A 14,649-nucleotide genomic window follows, 5' to 3' on the forward strand; every position below is an offset into this window, starting at 1 on the left:
AAAATTGCAAATATTGCAAATGGTTGGTTGTACACAGAGGTTTAAAAGAAATGTCCTGAAAACCTTGTGATATGGTTCATTATTATACTGTATTTGTTCTCTCTGGGACCATAAAGGTTCTGATAGCCACACTTGTCCTCTAAATGTAATTAAATGAATACGACAATGGTTAACCATAATAACATATTGGTGCTGCAAAACTCTACTCGGTTATCTAGGTCAGCATTTTTCAATCAGGGGGTCTTGAGTTTTTTTCAGGGGTGCCTTGGCAAAATGCCTACAAATTCATCAAAAATTGTATTGTATAGGAGAGTCAGGACGCCCACTAACACACAGCTTCTTTCTCTATCTGCAATGTAGAGAGTGTCCTGACTCTCATGTAGTCCAAGGGAGGGGCGAGCACGACACTCCACACCAGGGAGAAAGCCTCGCATTACTATGTTTAGTTACAGACAGAAGAACAGGAAGTGAGGATTTCTCAGAAGAAATAAGGACATTTAAAGCAAAATGGAAGGATGAGGTAAGTGAAGGAGGACTGCACTAAGGTAAAGGAAGCTATTTAGGAAAAAAAAATTGTACCTTTACAACCCCTTTAACTCTTTTAATATTCTATATTTTTGCATACATGCAATGCCCACCTATTTGGAATAAAGTATAAAATGGAGTCTCCCAGAGTTAATTTTAAAGGAATGATCTGGTAAGGATATCTGTCTTCCTGCACATGGGGTTTACAAGTGCAGGAAGAAACAACATTTATCAAATACGGACATCGCGGCAGATCCATCAGACACACACAAAGCAATAAACGTTTATTGAACCGCTCTGCATCGGCTTGCCGCTGACCTTACGCTCGCACCTCAGATGAGCCAGGCAATCTGTTCATCTGCAGCCACAAGTAATGGGAAACTGGAATTAAACGTATGGCAGTAACAAGTCCGTCTGATGCAGGTTAGTAAATAGAGGATGTAGTGCTGACACAATATATTTCCCATTTTATGATATAATTGGAGGTCAGGCTGAGCTGCGGATTTACTTTATTTGTCAGACAGAGATGCAGCACAACACTTTTGATAAGTATACCTTATAATTCTGCCTTAACGCAGAAGTACACCACGCAAAGGGTTTGGGAAATAAAGCAGAATCAGCAGTTTCTCTGCCAGTTTAAAGACACAATATTCTTTCTATATCTGGACTGTTTATCTACTGAACAGTGTATGGATTTATAGCAATGGACACAGGTTCAGGGAAGTGATAAAAGCTGCCTAATCCATACCCCAGTCACCGACAAACACCTCATGCCTTTTTACACCTGAAGCAAAGATGCCCAGACCTAATTTACTGGTGCTAGATTGTGTCAGTTTACTTGGCAATAACTCTATGGCAAATTTGCCTACCTAAATCGGGCACTCATAAGCTGGCACGCTGCAAAAAATAAAAAAAAATAAAGATTTATGGTTCTTTTACATGTGTAGCACCCTCAATGTGGGTAGGTGCTAGATAGAGAAGTTAGGTAGGTTAGGTAAATTTAGGTAGGCCTGGTTGGCAGTCACACCTGTGGGAGTGGCTCAGAGTAGCAGCTGGTGACTCACAGGCAGCATCCCTGGGACCTCCCTCTTCCCTCTGCAGCGTTCTGGAAGGAGAGAAGAGGTGGAGCTGTCTGGGGTACTCTAAGGAGCCCTGACCAATCCCCAACTTGGATTGGTAGAGGGGAGGCCTCCTTAACTACCCAGGGTCCGCCCAGATGGGGAGGAGTCAGGTCCGGTGCTACCATTAGGCAAACTAGGCAGCTGCCTAGAGTGCACTGATGCCTAGGGGGTGCCCAGCCACTGGTGTTCCTACTCTCTTCTCTCTGCAGTAAGCAACTAAGTCTCAGCATCAGCAGGCACACATAATGTCAGAGGCGCAGCAGCGGCAGAGGACTGTGTCTGTGTCCCGACTCCCAAATGAATAGAAGCAAGCGAACATTCGTTGATGGGCACTGGTATGCTGCATTTGATGGGCGCTGGTGAGTCTTGATTTGATGGGCGCTGGTGAGGTTGCATTTGATAGGCGCTGGTGAGCTGCATTTGATGGGCGCTTCATTAAAAAGGTGGGGTATAAATGGGCAGGGAAGGGCAAAGTGGGCAGGATCAGGGGTGGAGCCAAGGGGGGCGTCAGAATTAGGTTTCGCCTAGGATGTCAAAAATCCTTGCACCAGCCCTGGGAGGAGTTGTAGTTATTCAGAGATTGGAGATGGAATTCTAGGCTGTCGGGACCTTTGAGGGAGCTCCCCAGTCTGGGGGGTGACCTTGGGCCTGGGGCTCGGGTGTGGACAGAGCCCTTCAAGAAAGCGTAAAGGTTCTGGACAGGAGGCACAGGAGCAGCAAGAGAGGACAGCAGGAGAGAGCATTGCCAGGCAAGTCTCCAGGGAGAGGGACAACTGGTCACAGCCAGAAGAGGACTTGTGAGTGACATGCACAGTTGGGAGGACTGGGGAGGCACGCCTGAGAGGATTGGGAGCATGCAATCTGGAATTGGTGCAGAGCTAGCAGTATGGACAGTGGTGTTATGGGCAGTGGAGAGGTGCAGCTGCAGCCAGGAGGGCTTGTGGGGGCCTGGAGATGGGTTACTGGGCTTAGTAACTGAAGTTAGGGCAGCTAGCACCAATAACTTTTCGTTGCTACACTAAAGGGGCCTGCGGTCCCTGCCTGCAAAAGGCAGTTGCTAAGGCCTGGCTGAGCCAGTTTCAGGCCTAACCATGCAGTGCTAGCAGTGCCTACAGCTCAAGTAAGAGTTGTGCTGGAGGAGCTGAGAAGTAATAGTTTGCAGTAAGAGTTGTGCTGGAGGAAGAGAGACCTGTATATACCAAAGTGTATACAAGTTGTCCCAATTATTTGTTCTAAATTTACTAGGCATTCCATACTTCCTATACCCTATCCAAGTTTAATCCCTTCGATAAAACATAAAAAAAGCACATGGACTGTTCTCTGTCTTGGAGTGTTTGGCCCCGTACACACGACCGGATCAATCCGCTGAGATTGATCCGCGGATCAGTTCCAGCGGACAAATCCGGTCGTCTGTACGGCCTAGCGGATATTTATCCGTGGAGATTCGTCCGGCCGATCGATTTCAAGCGGATAGAAATTTCTTAGCATGCTAAGAAATCTATCCGCTTGAATCGTGTCCAGCAGATTGATCCGGTCGTCTGTACAGACTCACCGGATCAATCCGTCTGCTCCCCTCCCTCGCATGCGTCGTAATGATTCGACGCCTGCGCGGAAGTACTTACCTTCCAGCGTCGCGCACATCGCCGCGTCATTGTCGCGGCGACGGTGCGACACGTCACCGCGGATGTATTCCGCGCGGATTTTGATCCGATGGTGTGTACAAGCCTTCGGATCAAAATCCGGAGGAGGAATCTCCGCTTGAAACGGTCCGGCGGACCGTTTCCAGCAGGGAAATCCCCTCGTCTGTACGAGGCCTTAGAGAGGTGAACGCCAGGCTGGGCAGGGTGACAAGTGGGCCACATAACTTAGCTGCCCCTACGGGGGTACCGCTACACATGTAACAGTTTTTAATTGTTATTTGATTTTTTAACAGTGCAATCCACAGTGACAGCGGAGCCTGCTGGCTTCAGTTGTCACTGTGAATCACTGCATAAGGCATGGAAACAGCTGAAGATGGCATACTTTTTGTAAATGATCAATGTGATTTGCTGTCATGGTGATCACAGGGTCAGGAACCACACTGACATTGTGTGGCTGATTTACTAAAACTGGGAAATGCAAATTCTGGTGCAGCTCTGCATAGAAATCAATCAGCTTCCTGTTTTTTCTGTGAAAGCTTTATTGAACAAGCTGAAGTTAGAAGCTAATTGGCTACCATACACAGCTGCACCAGATTTTACACTCACTCTCCAGTTTTGATAAATTAAGCCCTGTGTCTTTAACTTTTTCCAAATGACACACACCTAGCGGTGCCTGTACATATCATTAGATGGCTCTTAAAACCAGTGGAGCTCTAAAAAGTGTTGAAAATTTAAATCTGGCCCAGTCCCACCTCATTAATGGTCAGCATGGCTGTGTAGCGTTCCTAAAGGGTCACTAATGGATTTTTTTTTTTTTTGCTGAAATTACTGTTTACAGGGTATAGAGACATAATAGTTAACTGATTCCTTTTAAAAATGATTACAAATAAATAAAAAACAATCATATAATGTACCTGCAGTTTAGTTTAGTTTTTGCTGTTGCTTCCTGGTTCTCTGATGTACAGAGACAAAGAGCCAATAGAGGGCAGTGATGCTTTGTAAAACGAAACTGGATTGGTGCTGACACACAGTAATCACACCTCCTTGATTAGTCACAACAGTGAGAAAGCTCCCAGTACTGTGGTGATCAGCAAACAGACAACCATGAAGTGTCCAGAACAGAGAGGAATTACAGCAACATCAAAGCAAAAACGAACAATGAGGACATGAAACCAGGACTGCAGTAAGGTAAAGGAAGCTATTTAGCTAAAAAAAGGTTCCTTTAGTGACCCTTTAAGGAACCAATGCAATGTAGGAGACAGCAGTGGGTGCAGCAGGGGTCAAGTTTGTAAACTGCATTTAAGACTTGCATAAAAGTGTGGAGGATTTGGAGCTCTTGGGGACCTGAAATTATATGTTTGCCACCTTTGCTTGCTTTCCAATACCATTGATATAATAAGTTCCTGGTGGTGAAGACCTACTCAAGGAAGTGGTAAATTACATTTCCTGGTGGTCAAAACCCACTCAGGAAAGAGGAAGAAGTTTCTGGTGGTGAAATTCTACTCAGGGAAGTGGTAGAGTAAGTTGGTGGTGGAGACCTACTAAGGGAAGAGGGAGAATATGTTTATGGTGGTAAAAATCTACTCAGGGTGGGAAGTGGCAGAGTAAGTTCCTGGTGGTGAAAATGTGCTCAGGGAGGTAGTAGAATAAGTTCCTGGTGGTGAAGACCTACTTGGGGATGTGGTAGAATAAGTGCCTTGTGATGAAGATCTGCCTAAGAAAATGGTAGCGTAAGTTCTTGGTGGTGAAGATTTGCTCAGGGAGGTGGTAGAATAAGTTCCCGGTGGTGAAGACCTACTTAAGAACATGATAGAATCAGTACCTGGTGGTGAAGGTTTACTCATGTAAGTGGTAGAATTAGTTCCTGGTGGTGATGATTTGCTCAGGGAGGTGGTCAAATATGTTTCTGGTGGTGGAGACCTGCTGAGGGATGGGCCAAGCCTGCAGTTGGGCTTAAAGGGGAGTTCACTTTTTAAATATAAATACCCCTGTAATACACAAGCTTAATGTAGTCTAGTAAAGTTAGTCTGTAAACTAAGGTCCATTTTGTTAGGTTGTTAGAGCATTTAGTTAGTTTATAATCTAGAAATAGACCGTGTCCATCTTAAGTGTGGGTATCATGAAGCCAGACTGTATGACTTCCTGGATTTCAGCCTTGCAGATCTTGCACATGCTCAGTGCTGCACAAGCGATGTAATAGGTTTCAGTCAGGTTTCCATAGCAACGGGAGTGTCAGAGGAAGTTGCCGCCCCTTCTCTATGCAAATAGGCTATTTTCAAGGACTACTGGGATACATGATGCCTATCCCAGAAACCCTTGCGAATAGCCTTGTGACTTAATAGCCTAGGCTAATTAGGAGGAGGAAGTAATGAAGGACTACAAAATAAAGGTATTTACAAGCAACAAAATAAAAAAAAATTGTCCATTCTGAACACTATTAGGTAGATTCAGAAAGAGTTAGGCCGGCTTATCTACAGATAAGCCGACCTAACTCTGAATATGCACCAACCTATGTTTAAGTGTATTCTCTAACAGAGATACCCTTAAACATATCTAAGATACGACGGCTTGCGCCGTCCTATCTTAGATTGCAATGTTGCTGATGGCCGCTAGATGGCGCTTCCATTGCGGCCGGTGTAGATTATGTAAATGAGGGGATAAGCCAATTCACGAACGAACGCCAGGCCGACGCAGTACTTTTACGCCATTTACGTAAGAGATAGGCCGCCTAAAGTTAGAGCTATGCTCTAGTGGAATAGTAATGTTAAGTATGGCCGCCGTTCCCGCCGCGAAATTCGAAATTTTTACGTCGTTTGCGTAAATCGTCCGCGAATCGGGATTTACGTCATTTACGTCCACGTCGAAATCAATAGGCCCGTACGGCATACTTAGCTGCAATGCGCACTGGGAAATGTAGTCGCACGGCGCATGCGCAGTGATAAAAAACGTCAAAAACGTGAGGTCAAGCCTCATTACCATGATACACGCCCCCCCTCCAAGTCATTTGAATTAGGCGCCCTTATGCCCGCTCGTTTGAGGCTACGCCGCCGTAGATTAGCAGGTAAGTAGATTGAAAATCTAGCCTAGTTAATTTACGGCAGTGTAGCCTAAACAGGCTAGGCTACGCCGCCCTAAAGTTAAACCTATGTACCTGAATCTACCTATATGAGATTAGGGCATGCAGCACAGACAAACATAAAAAAATGGGTGGAACTCCACTTTAAAGTGCAGTTGACCAGCCCCCAGGAGCTCCAACCACCTTTAAAGACACCAGCCTTTCCAGCAAATGCCAGAAATGCAAATGGAGATATTTTAAGGAGGATTTTTTTTAATCGTTTTCCATAGATGTTCTCCTTCTATGGACACTTTTTCTACTTATTTATATTTTCTTGTTTTACTTGCTTTTGCAAGCAATTTTACTTACTTTATGTTTATCACGTATAATTAGTTGAATATTACACTACGATTAGTGCTGCTTTTTATGTGAAAGGAGGGTCGTTTTCCATGGAGGTACTCCTTCTATTGACACTTTTTTTTTTTTATTAACATTTTTTTGTTTTATATGGTTTTGAAAGAAATTTTAATTAATTGGTGTTTATCACATTTCACTAGTTGAGTATTACATTAGAAATAATGATGTGTAAATCGCAGATTTAATTCTGGCTCAACTCACTTGATAACAGAACTTAATTTAGTTCTTAAATGGAAATAGTAGACAATACCTGAGATTTTTCATTCACCCCTTTAAGGCTGATACAAGGTACCAAGTTTAGAGTAGGAGCATCCTCTCCTCCAGTCTTCTGGGACTCAACACATCGCTGCCTCTGCCTGATTAATCCTGATTTCGGTAAAGGTTCTGTTGGAATTCTGCAAAACAAACAAGTCACATAAAGAGCTATAGATAGAGTAGAGGAAAGAAATGGGTTTATTGTGAGGTCAGCCATACATGTCATAATTTTGCTTAGTGTTATGTGTGAGCAATATGAACAATATACAAATCTACAGCAATCTTCCTACAATCAGATAACAAATGTTCCATATTCTCTTATGTGAAATTGAGACAGTCCATTGTTAAACCTAGACACGCTGTAACGAACAGAGTGATCAAACTTATGTCCAGTATGTCCATCCTGACATGTGGGAGCTACCCCGATCCATGAGGCTGCAGCCGGCGTGTGTGTGCGGTTAAAGAACGACTCTTTCTCTATGTTTGAATTATCGTCTATTGGTTAATAAAACAATATATTTGGGGTCAGTTTTATCAGCTGTTAACTGTTAGCTGTACTATGATATACATGCTTGTTGGTTATGTATGGGAATGCTAGTCAATATTTATATGTACATTGATGTATTGTATATATTTCTGATGACATATATTCTATCATCATAGATTTAAGTCACAGCTTTGGAAGTTTCAAGCCCTTTCAGTCCCTGAAGAAGATCCACACTAAGTGTTTCTTGAAACGCGTTGGGTGTTCCGTCGGTTGACAGTCCCTGGGCTTCCTTTTCAGCTGATTTCATACTTGTCCCCCATTTGTGTTTGCTTTTATCTATTGTCCAATTCAATATTTTCTTGTGTTTGATTCTATGTTATAATTGTTGTATATTTACTAATAAATTTGTACCAATTTTTTAAAACTATTGTCCTATGGTCCATTTAAAATCCAAATTTGAGGAAAAATGTCTTTCCTATAAAAGGGTGGCGTGCCTTCAAGTTCACCAATGAATGCCCATAGATGATAAACGTTGGCCTTTAAAGGAATTCCCATGATGGGGGCTACCACTGCTGTCCTTTTTCTGAAAGCTGGAAGCTTCATTGAGAAATACAATATAAAAAGAAAATTGTTTTATTGTATTTACTCTATTTTATTAATTTGAAAATCAAATTAGTGACCTTTGATTTGCATATGACATCTGTTAAAACAACCTTTAGATGAGGGAACTAAGCTGAGAATGTACATAAAATAAAAAGCGTAAATGGTGGTGTGCCATCAAACTAAGCAATAGATGTCTATAAATGACACATTTTGACCTTGGAAGAAAACCCTATGATGGGGGCTGCCGCTGCTGACCCTTTTCTGAAAATGCTACTTCTCTTGCTGCCATTGTAGTTAAAGCGGTTCATCAGCCATCTATTGAAAAATGAAAGTCAGCAGCTACAAAAACTGTAGCTGCTGACTTAATAAACAGACACTTACCTGTCCCAGGATCGAGCATTGTCCTCACCCAGCCGGTTTCTTCACCAAGCTTTGGTCCCTCTGGCATACTAACTGTGGGTAGCCGGCTGTGACTGCTTGCAACTTCACAGCCAGCTGCTCACTGATTGGCCCCACAGCTATCTGGGACCTGTGATGTGTTCCAGAAGGCTGCGGGGGAAGGAGGGTGGGCCGACTGGATGTGGGGGAGCAGGGACCAATCAAAACCTGAGAGTAGGAGGAAGAGTGAAGCTTCCCTTTTTGGGTGCCTTTAATGCTATCCAAGTTACTGTTCCAGGGCAAGTATACAGATCAAGAGTTCCAAATTTCTTTAAACGGGCTGAATGCCTGTTCCAGGTTAACCACTTCAGCCCCAGAAGATTTGGCTGCTCAATGACCAGGCCAATTTTGGTGATACGACACTGCGTCACCTTAACTGACGATCGCGCGGTCGTGCAACGTTGTACCCAAGCAAAATCGACGTCCTTTTTTTACCACAAATAGAACTTTCTTTTGGTGGTATTTGATAACCTCTGTGGTTTTTATCTTTTGCGCTATAAATAAAAAAAAAAGAGTGACAATTTTGAAAAAAACACAATATTTTAAACTTTTTGCTATATCCCCAATATAAAAAAAAATCAAAACAAGTGTATATTGATTGGTTTGCACAAAATGTGCAAAGATTTATGGCATTTTTATTATTATTATTATTTTTTTTTACTAGTAATGGCGGTGATGTGTGATTTTTATCGGAACTGTGACATTATGGCAGACAGATCGGACACTTTTGACACATTTCTGGGACACTTGACAATTATACAGTGATCAGTGCTATAAAAATGCACTGCTTACTGTGTAAATGTCACTGGCAGGGAAGGGGTTAACACTAGGGGGCGATAAAGGGGGTTAACTGTGTTCCCTAGTGTGTGTTCTAACTGTAGGGGGATGGGGCTGACTAGAGGAGATGACAGATCACTGTTCCTAGCTAGTAGGAACTCCCAATCTGCCTCTCCACACAGAACAGGGATTTGTGTGTTATACACACACGTCTCTGTTCTGGCTCTCGTGCCCGCAATTGCACGTGGCTGACAGTCATTGTGACCGCCGGCCATGCGCATCGGTACACCCACAGTGCCTGTTATTCCGCTTAAAGGAGCCGACGTACAGCTATGACAGTTCGCGGGATCGTGCCGACCTGCCGCAGTATAATGACAGTGGCTGGTCGGCAATTGGTTAATGAACTGATGTAGCCAAAAAAAAGCCAGGAAATTAGCATTTGCAGAAAGAGATTAGCAATGACGGCCCCAATAACTCTCTAATTATAGCTGTCCTTTAATTAACAAATCCATCCATGACACCGTAGCATATCCAGTAAGGCTGAAATAAGCAAAACATCCACACTGTCAGTCTATTCTAGATCTGATGCTGTTACAATTCCTTTAAAGACAGCAAAACATAAACCCCATTGACGCAGCTGACAATTTATCCTCTCAGTGGGGAAAAATCCTTCTTGATTCGATCGGTGGCACTCATAATAATTTCCTGGATCAGTGGCGGTCATATTAATTCCCTGGATCAATCCCTTTGATGGATCCTACTAACTAATTATAGCTGGAGGTGCTATTTCTCATAAAAAAAAGGTGGATGGGCTCCAGTCTAAACAAACCTCACTATAGATTCTAATGGTAGAGCTGTTTGATAACTGAATAAAAGATAATAAACTCAGCTTTTGGAATTGGAAAGGATGTGTATATGCAAATTAGCTCAACTTTAACTAATTTTTTCACTTTAACCACTTGAGCCCTGGTTGCCGTTTTAAAAACCTCATAGGGATAGTGTCTCTTTGTTCCACAGCCATCCCAGCAGTGTTTTAGAATGGTGGCTGGTGGTCTCAGCAGTTTCTGTGGCCCCTTTTGGTTTTATTGTTAAAAAATAAAATAAATAAATGTTATATATATATATATATATATATATATATATATATATATATATATACTAGCTGAATACCCGGCGTTGCCCGGTCTTCCTATCTTAACCTTTTGGGGAGGAAAATCATAGTAATATAAATATACCCATCTGGGTTAAACCACCTATCCTATGTTTGTTGCTGACATATAAGTAACATGTGTGCCAAGTTTCATGTTAATATCTTTAGCCGTTTGGACAATATGTGTACCAGGTATTATTGAAATATCTCCAGGCGTACAGAAGTTATGTGGGAACATACATTTCCCATTGATTTGCATGGGACTTTAAACAAAAACCCCGACCCTCACAAATGGGAGTAGTTAAGGGATAAATTAACTATCCTATAGTTTAAGTGGACATATAAGTAACATGTGACCAAGTGTTATCGAAATATGTACAGCCGTTTGGAAGTTATGAAGTAACATGTATTTCCCATAGAGTTGAATGGGACTTTAAAGAAAAACCCCGACCATGGCAAATGGGGGTGGGTAAGGGTTAAACCACCTATCCTATGTTTGTTGCTGACATATAAGTAACATGTGTGCCAAGTTTCATGTTAATATCTTTAGCCGTTTGGACGTGATGCTGGAACATACATACATACATACACACGTTGAGTTTTATATATATAGATAAAATCACTCAGCCATAACATTAATGTCATTACTGAGACAGTTAAAGTGAATAACATTACTTATCTCATTACAATAGCATCTGAAAGTCGTGGGATATATTTGGCAGCAAAAAAATAGTTGTCCATAAAGTTAACGGGAACCAAAAGGACAAAATTTAGGTGCCGCTTAGGTAAAGTCCAACTAGACCGCTGTGAATGCAGGTAGGCACAGGGAGCTAATCCTAGCTCAGAGCTGCAAAAATGTCAAAGGAAAAGGTCCATAAACTGAACATCATGAAGTGAGATAAATGACAGCCTCAGACTCCAGCCAGGCCACACCACCAACGCGTTTCGCTCTCCCCCTTGGAGCTTAATCATGGAGATGAGAGTTCTGAGCATAAGAGGGTGTCCATGAAAGCTTTATTAGCTGTCATGTGATAGAAATGGATGACACACAGGTGCTCAAATCAGCAATCAAGTGGATAAAAACAGCCACAGACATCAAAGCTGGTCACAAACATTAAGATTGCTATACAGCAGAGATATTTATAAAGGAAACATGGAATAAGAAAACTGCAAAAAAAATTACAAAACAATATTGTCAAATTATTCATTTAAGAAGACCCATGCAATTATTATTAATAGGTTGTTCATTTAAAATGATCGATGTATTTATCCACATGAAAAAAAATTAAATTAAGTGTACCTGCGTGTGCCAGCCTAGTGAGCTCAGTTAAAACCAATGAAGTTTATTGAAGAAAAATGGAAAACAATGAATGCTCTATGAATAGAATCAAAATCCTATGCATTAAGGTGAAAAAACATCCGACAGCACCCCCACCAGGATGCAGTATAGGAAGATGGCAAGCCAGCAGAGGCAAAGTGATGCTTTGGGCAAGGTTCTGCTGGGAAACCGTGGGTCCTGTTATTCATGTGGATGTTACTGGTCACATACCACCTACCTAAACATTGTTGCTGACCAAATACATCCCTTTATGTAAAAGACATTCCCTGGTAGCAGTGGCTTTTTGTTTTTATCAGGATAATGCAACACCATGCACAATTGAACAATGAGCCTGAGGTGTGGTCTTGGCGTTCAAATTCTCCAGATCTCAATCCATCGAGCTGGAAAAACAAGTCCAATCCATGAATGCCCCACCTCGCAACTTATAGAACTGAAAGGATCTGCTACTGATGGCTTGGTTCCAGACACCACAGCATACCTTCAGAGATCTAGTAGAATCTATGCAGCGATGGGTCAGGGCTGTATTGGCAGCAAAAGAGGGAACTACAGTACTCAATATTAGGTGGGGCATCTGATTGTTATGGCTGATTGGTATATAAATATATCCTAAAAACAGCCCTCAAAATTTCCACTCGCCTGCTAGCATTTGGCGAGTGGATTTAAGCTGGGGGTGAGTGATGACAGGGCTGCATGACCAATGTCCCTTCAATCTGTGCCTACACTTAGAGCCCCGATGCGATTGGCGGCCGAAGAGGAAAGGTGCATCCTCAGGAAAAGTAGTCTGGTGAGCCGCGCACAGGCAGAGCAGTACACAGGTGCTCTCCTTACAATTCTCATTAAGCCATGGGACCTAACAGTATGACCTCTCTGAGCCTGCCCCCCTCCCCCTGACCAATCTAGCTGGAGAGCAGGGAGCAGGAAGTAATGAGTCAGGTGGAGGATTGTGAAAATTACCACTCCGGGTGTCCCAGGTAGGCAGTGCAGCGCTCACTGAAAGTTGCCCTGACATGAGAGTGGCAGCCTTCCAGTTTGTGCAGTTTTCTTCTCCTTGTGCTCTATGTAAGTGTCCAGCAGTTCAGCCTGAGCACTGTGAGCAGACTGGTCTCAATGTGTGCTGTGCGGTGTCAATGTGCGCTGTGCTATGGTGTCAATGGCTGTGCAGTTGTGTGGATCTCGGCGCTGGATTGTACTCCCTCCCGCTGTGCTCCTCTCCTCACTGCCAGCCTGAATAAAAGGGGGAAGTGGGGACATGCAAGTGTGGAGCCGCACACGCAGGCTCCTGATGATGAGATGAATAGGAGAGGGAGAGAGGATGGATGGGAGTTGCAGAGGAGACAGCAAGAGAATGGGGAAGAGATCCAGTTCTAGTGCCCTGTCCCTCTGGTCTGCCCCCAGTGCCCTGTCCCTCTGGTCTGCCCCCAGTGCCCTGTCCCTCTGGTCTGTCCCCCGTGCCCTGTCCCATTTTGTTAAAGTTGTTTTTGGTAATATTTAATTGTGTAACTTGATTCTGCATAAAACATTTAACAGTGTCATTCCATGAGATAATCTACGAGGGCGTGTTTAGGGGCGCAATTAGGCGTGGAGCAGTGTATGAATTAGGTGGGGCAACTGGTGGCGAGTAACTCTTGAGGTCTGGCTAGTAGCTCAGGGCTTGAAATTTTGAGCCCTGCTAAAAATAAATAAAACTATTTCCTCCCAAAATGAATTCCCAGGTCCCAACAATGATGTTGGATGATCTGGATGACAATTTTCATTCACTGCAGGCACCAAATGCTCACATAAGGTAATGCAATGTCATTTGTGATTGCAAAACCTGTAAAAAAAATTGCCATCATGCTAATTTGTGTCATCTTCAATTTTATCCTTTATTAGTTTTTTTATTTAATGCTGCACTTGCAATTCATCCAAACCACTTCTTTCCCCTGCGTGCGTCACAATGTAGTGTTAAAAGGGGAATAAAGCTCTTCTAGGTAAAAGCATAAATTCACTTTGAGCTTTCCTATTCAGTTACATTGCATAAATCACACAAATGATATTTTAATGAGCAGACTTTGTTGATTATATTTTGTGGTAATTAAATGGGGATGTAGAAATGAAACTAAAGAAATCAAATTATATGTATCTAAATTTTATACAAACAGTACAAAAAACAGGGGGGGATTGTATTAATGTTATTATTGCAGTGTGCTCCATTGAATGCATGCGTTTGACAGGTAGTGCCGCCTGAAAAACTCAGCAATCTGTTTGGGGTTTGCATGGTCAAGACACCCTACAATACACCATGACACAAAACTCTGCAGACTTCCTTAAAGTGGATGTAAACCCAAAAATATATATATTTTTTTTATGTCACAATGTAGAGAATACGATTTCCTATCATCTGTGCCCAGTCTTGCCACACAGAGTTAATCCAGCGCTGAGCAATCCTCTTTTTATTGTTCAGTGAAATAAAACAGACTTCCAGATAAAGACCAAAGTCCTTGCTTGAGTGACAGGTTATTTACATATCTCGTGCACTAGCTTGCAGACATGCACAGCTTATTGTCTTTGTATATTCTGATGGCTGTTTACACTGAACTGTGGATCACCCCATATTTTGAAAATATTTAATCAAAACACAGGAAAGACAGCCAATCCTGGGAGAGCTGGATGGGAGAGGAGAGGAGGAGAGGGGAGGGAGATGTGAATTGTGCACTTTACAGAAGCTATGCATGTCTGCAAGCTAGTGCACGCGATATGTAAATAACCTGTCACTCAAGCAAGGGCTCTGGTCTTTATATGGAAGTCTGTTTTATTTCACTGAACAATAAAAAGAGGATTGCTCAGCGCTGGATTAACTCTG

At 42.7% G+C, this 14,649-nt stretch overlaps 1 protein-coding gene across 1 annotated transcript in view; it reads right to left on the reverse strand.

The window, feature by feature from the left end:
- Nucleotides 1-14,649, reverse strand: part of GALNT14 (polypeptide N-acetylgalactosaminyltransferase 14) — a 657,875-nt gene that overhangs the window by 12,915 nt on the left and 630,311 nt on the right. The window contains exon 13 of the mRNA XM_040351317.1: nt 7,009-7,153. Within this exon, the coding sequence (XP_040207251.1) occupies nt 7,009-7,153 (145 nt within the window). The remainder of the gene's footprint in view (nt 1-7,008; nt 7,154-14,649) is intronic.

This window comes from Rana temporaria, chromosome 4 (genome assembly GCF_905171775.1).
Source record: "Rana temporaria chromosome 4, aRanTem1.1, whole genome shotgun sequence".
NCBI classification, from domain to species: Eukaryota; Metazoa; Chordata; class Amphibia; order Anura; family Ranidae; genus Rana; species Rana temporaria.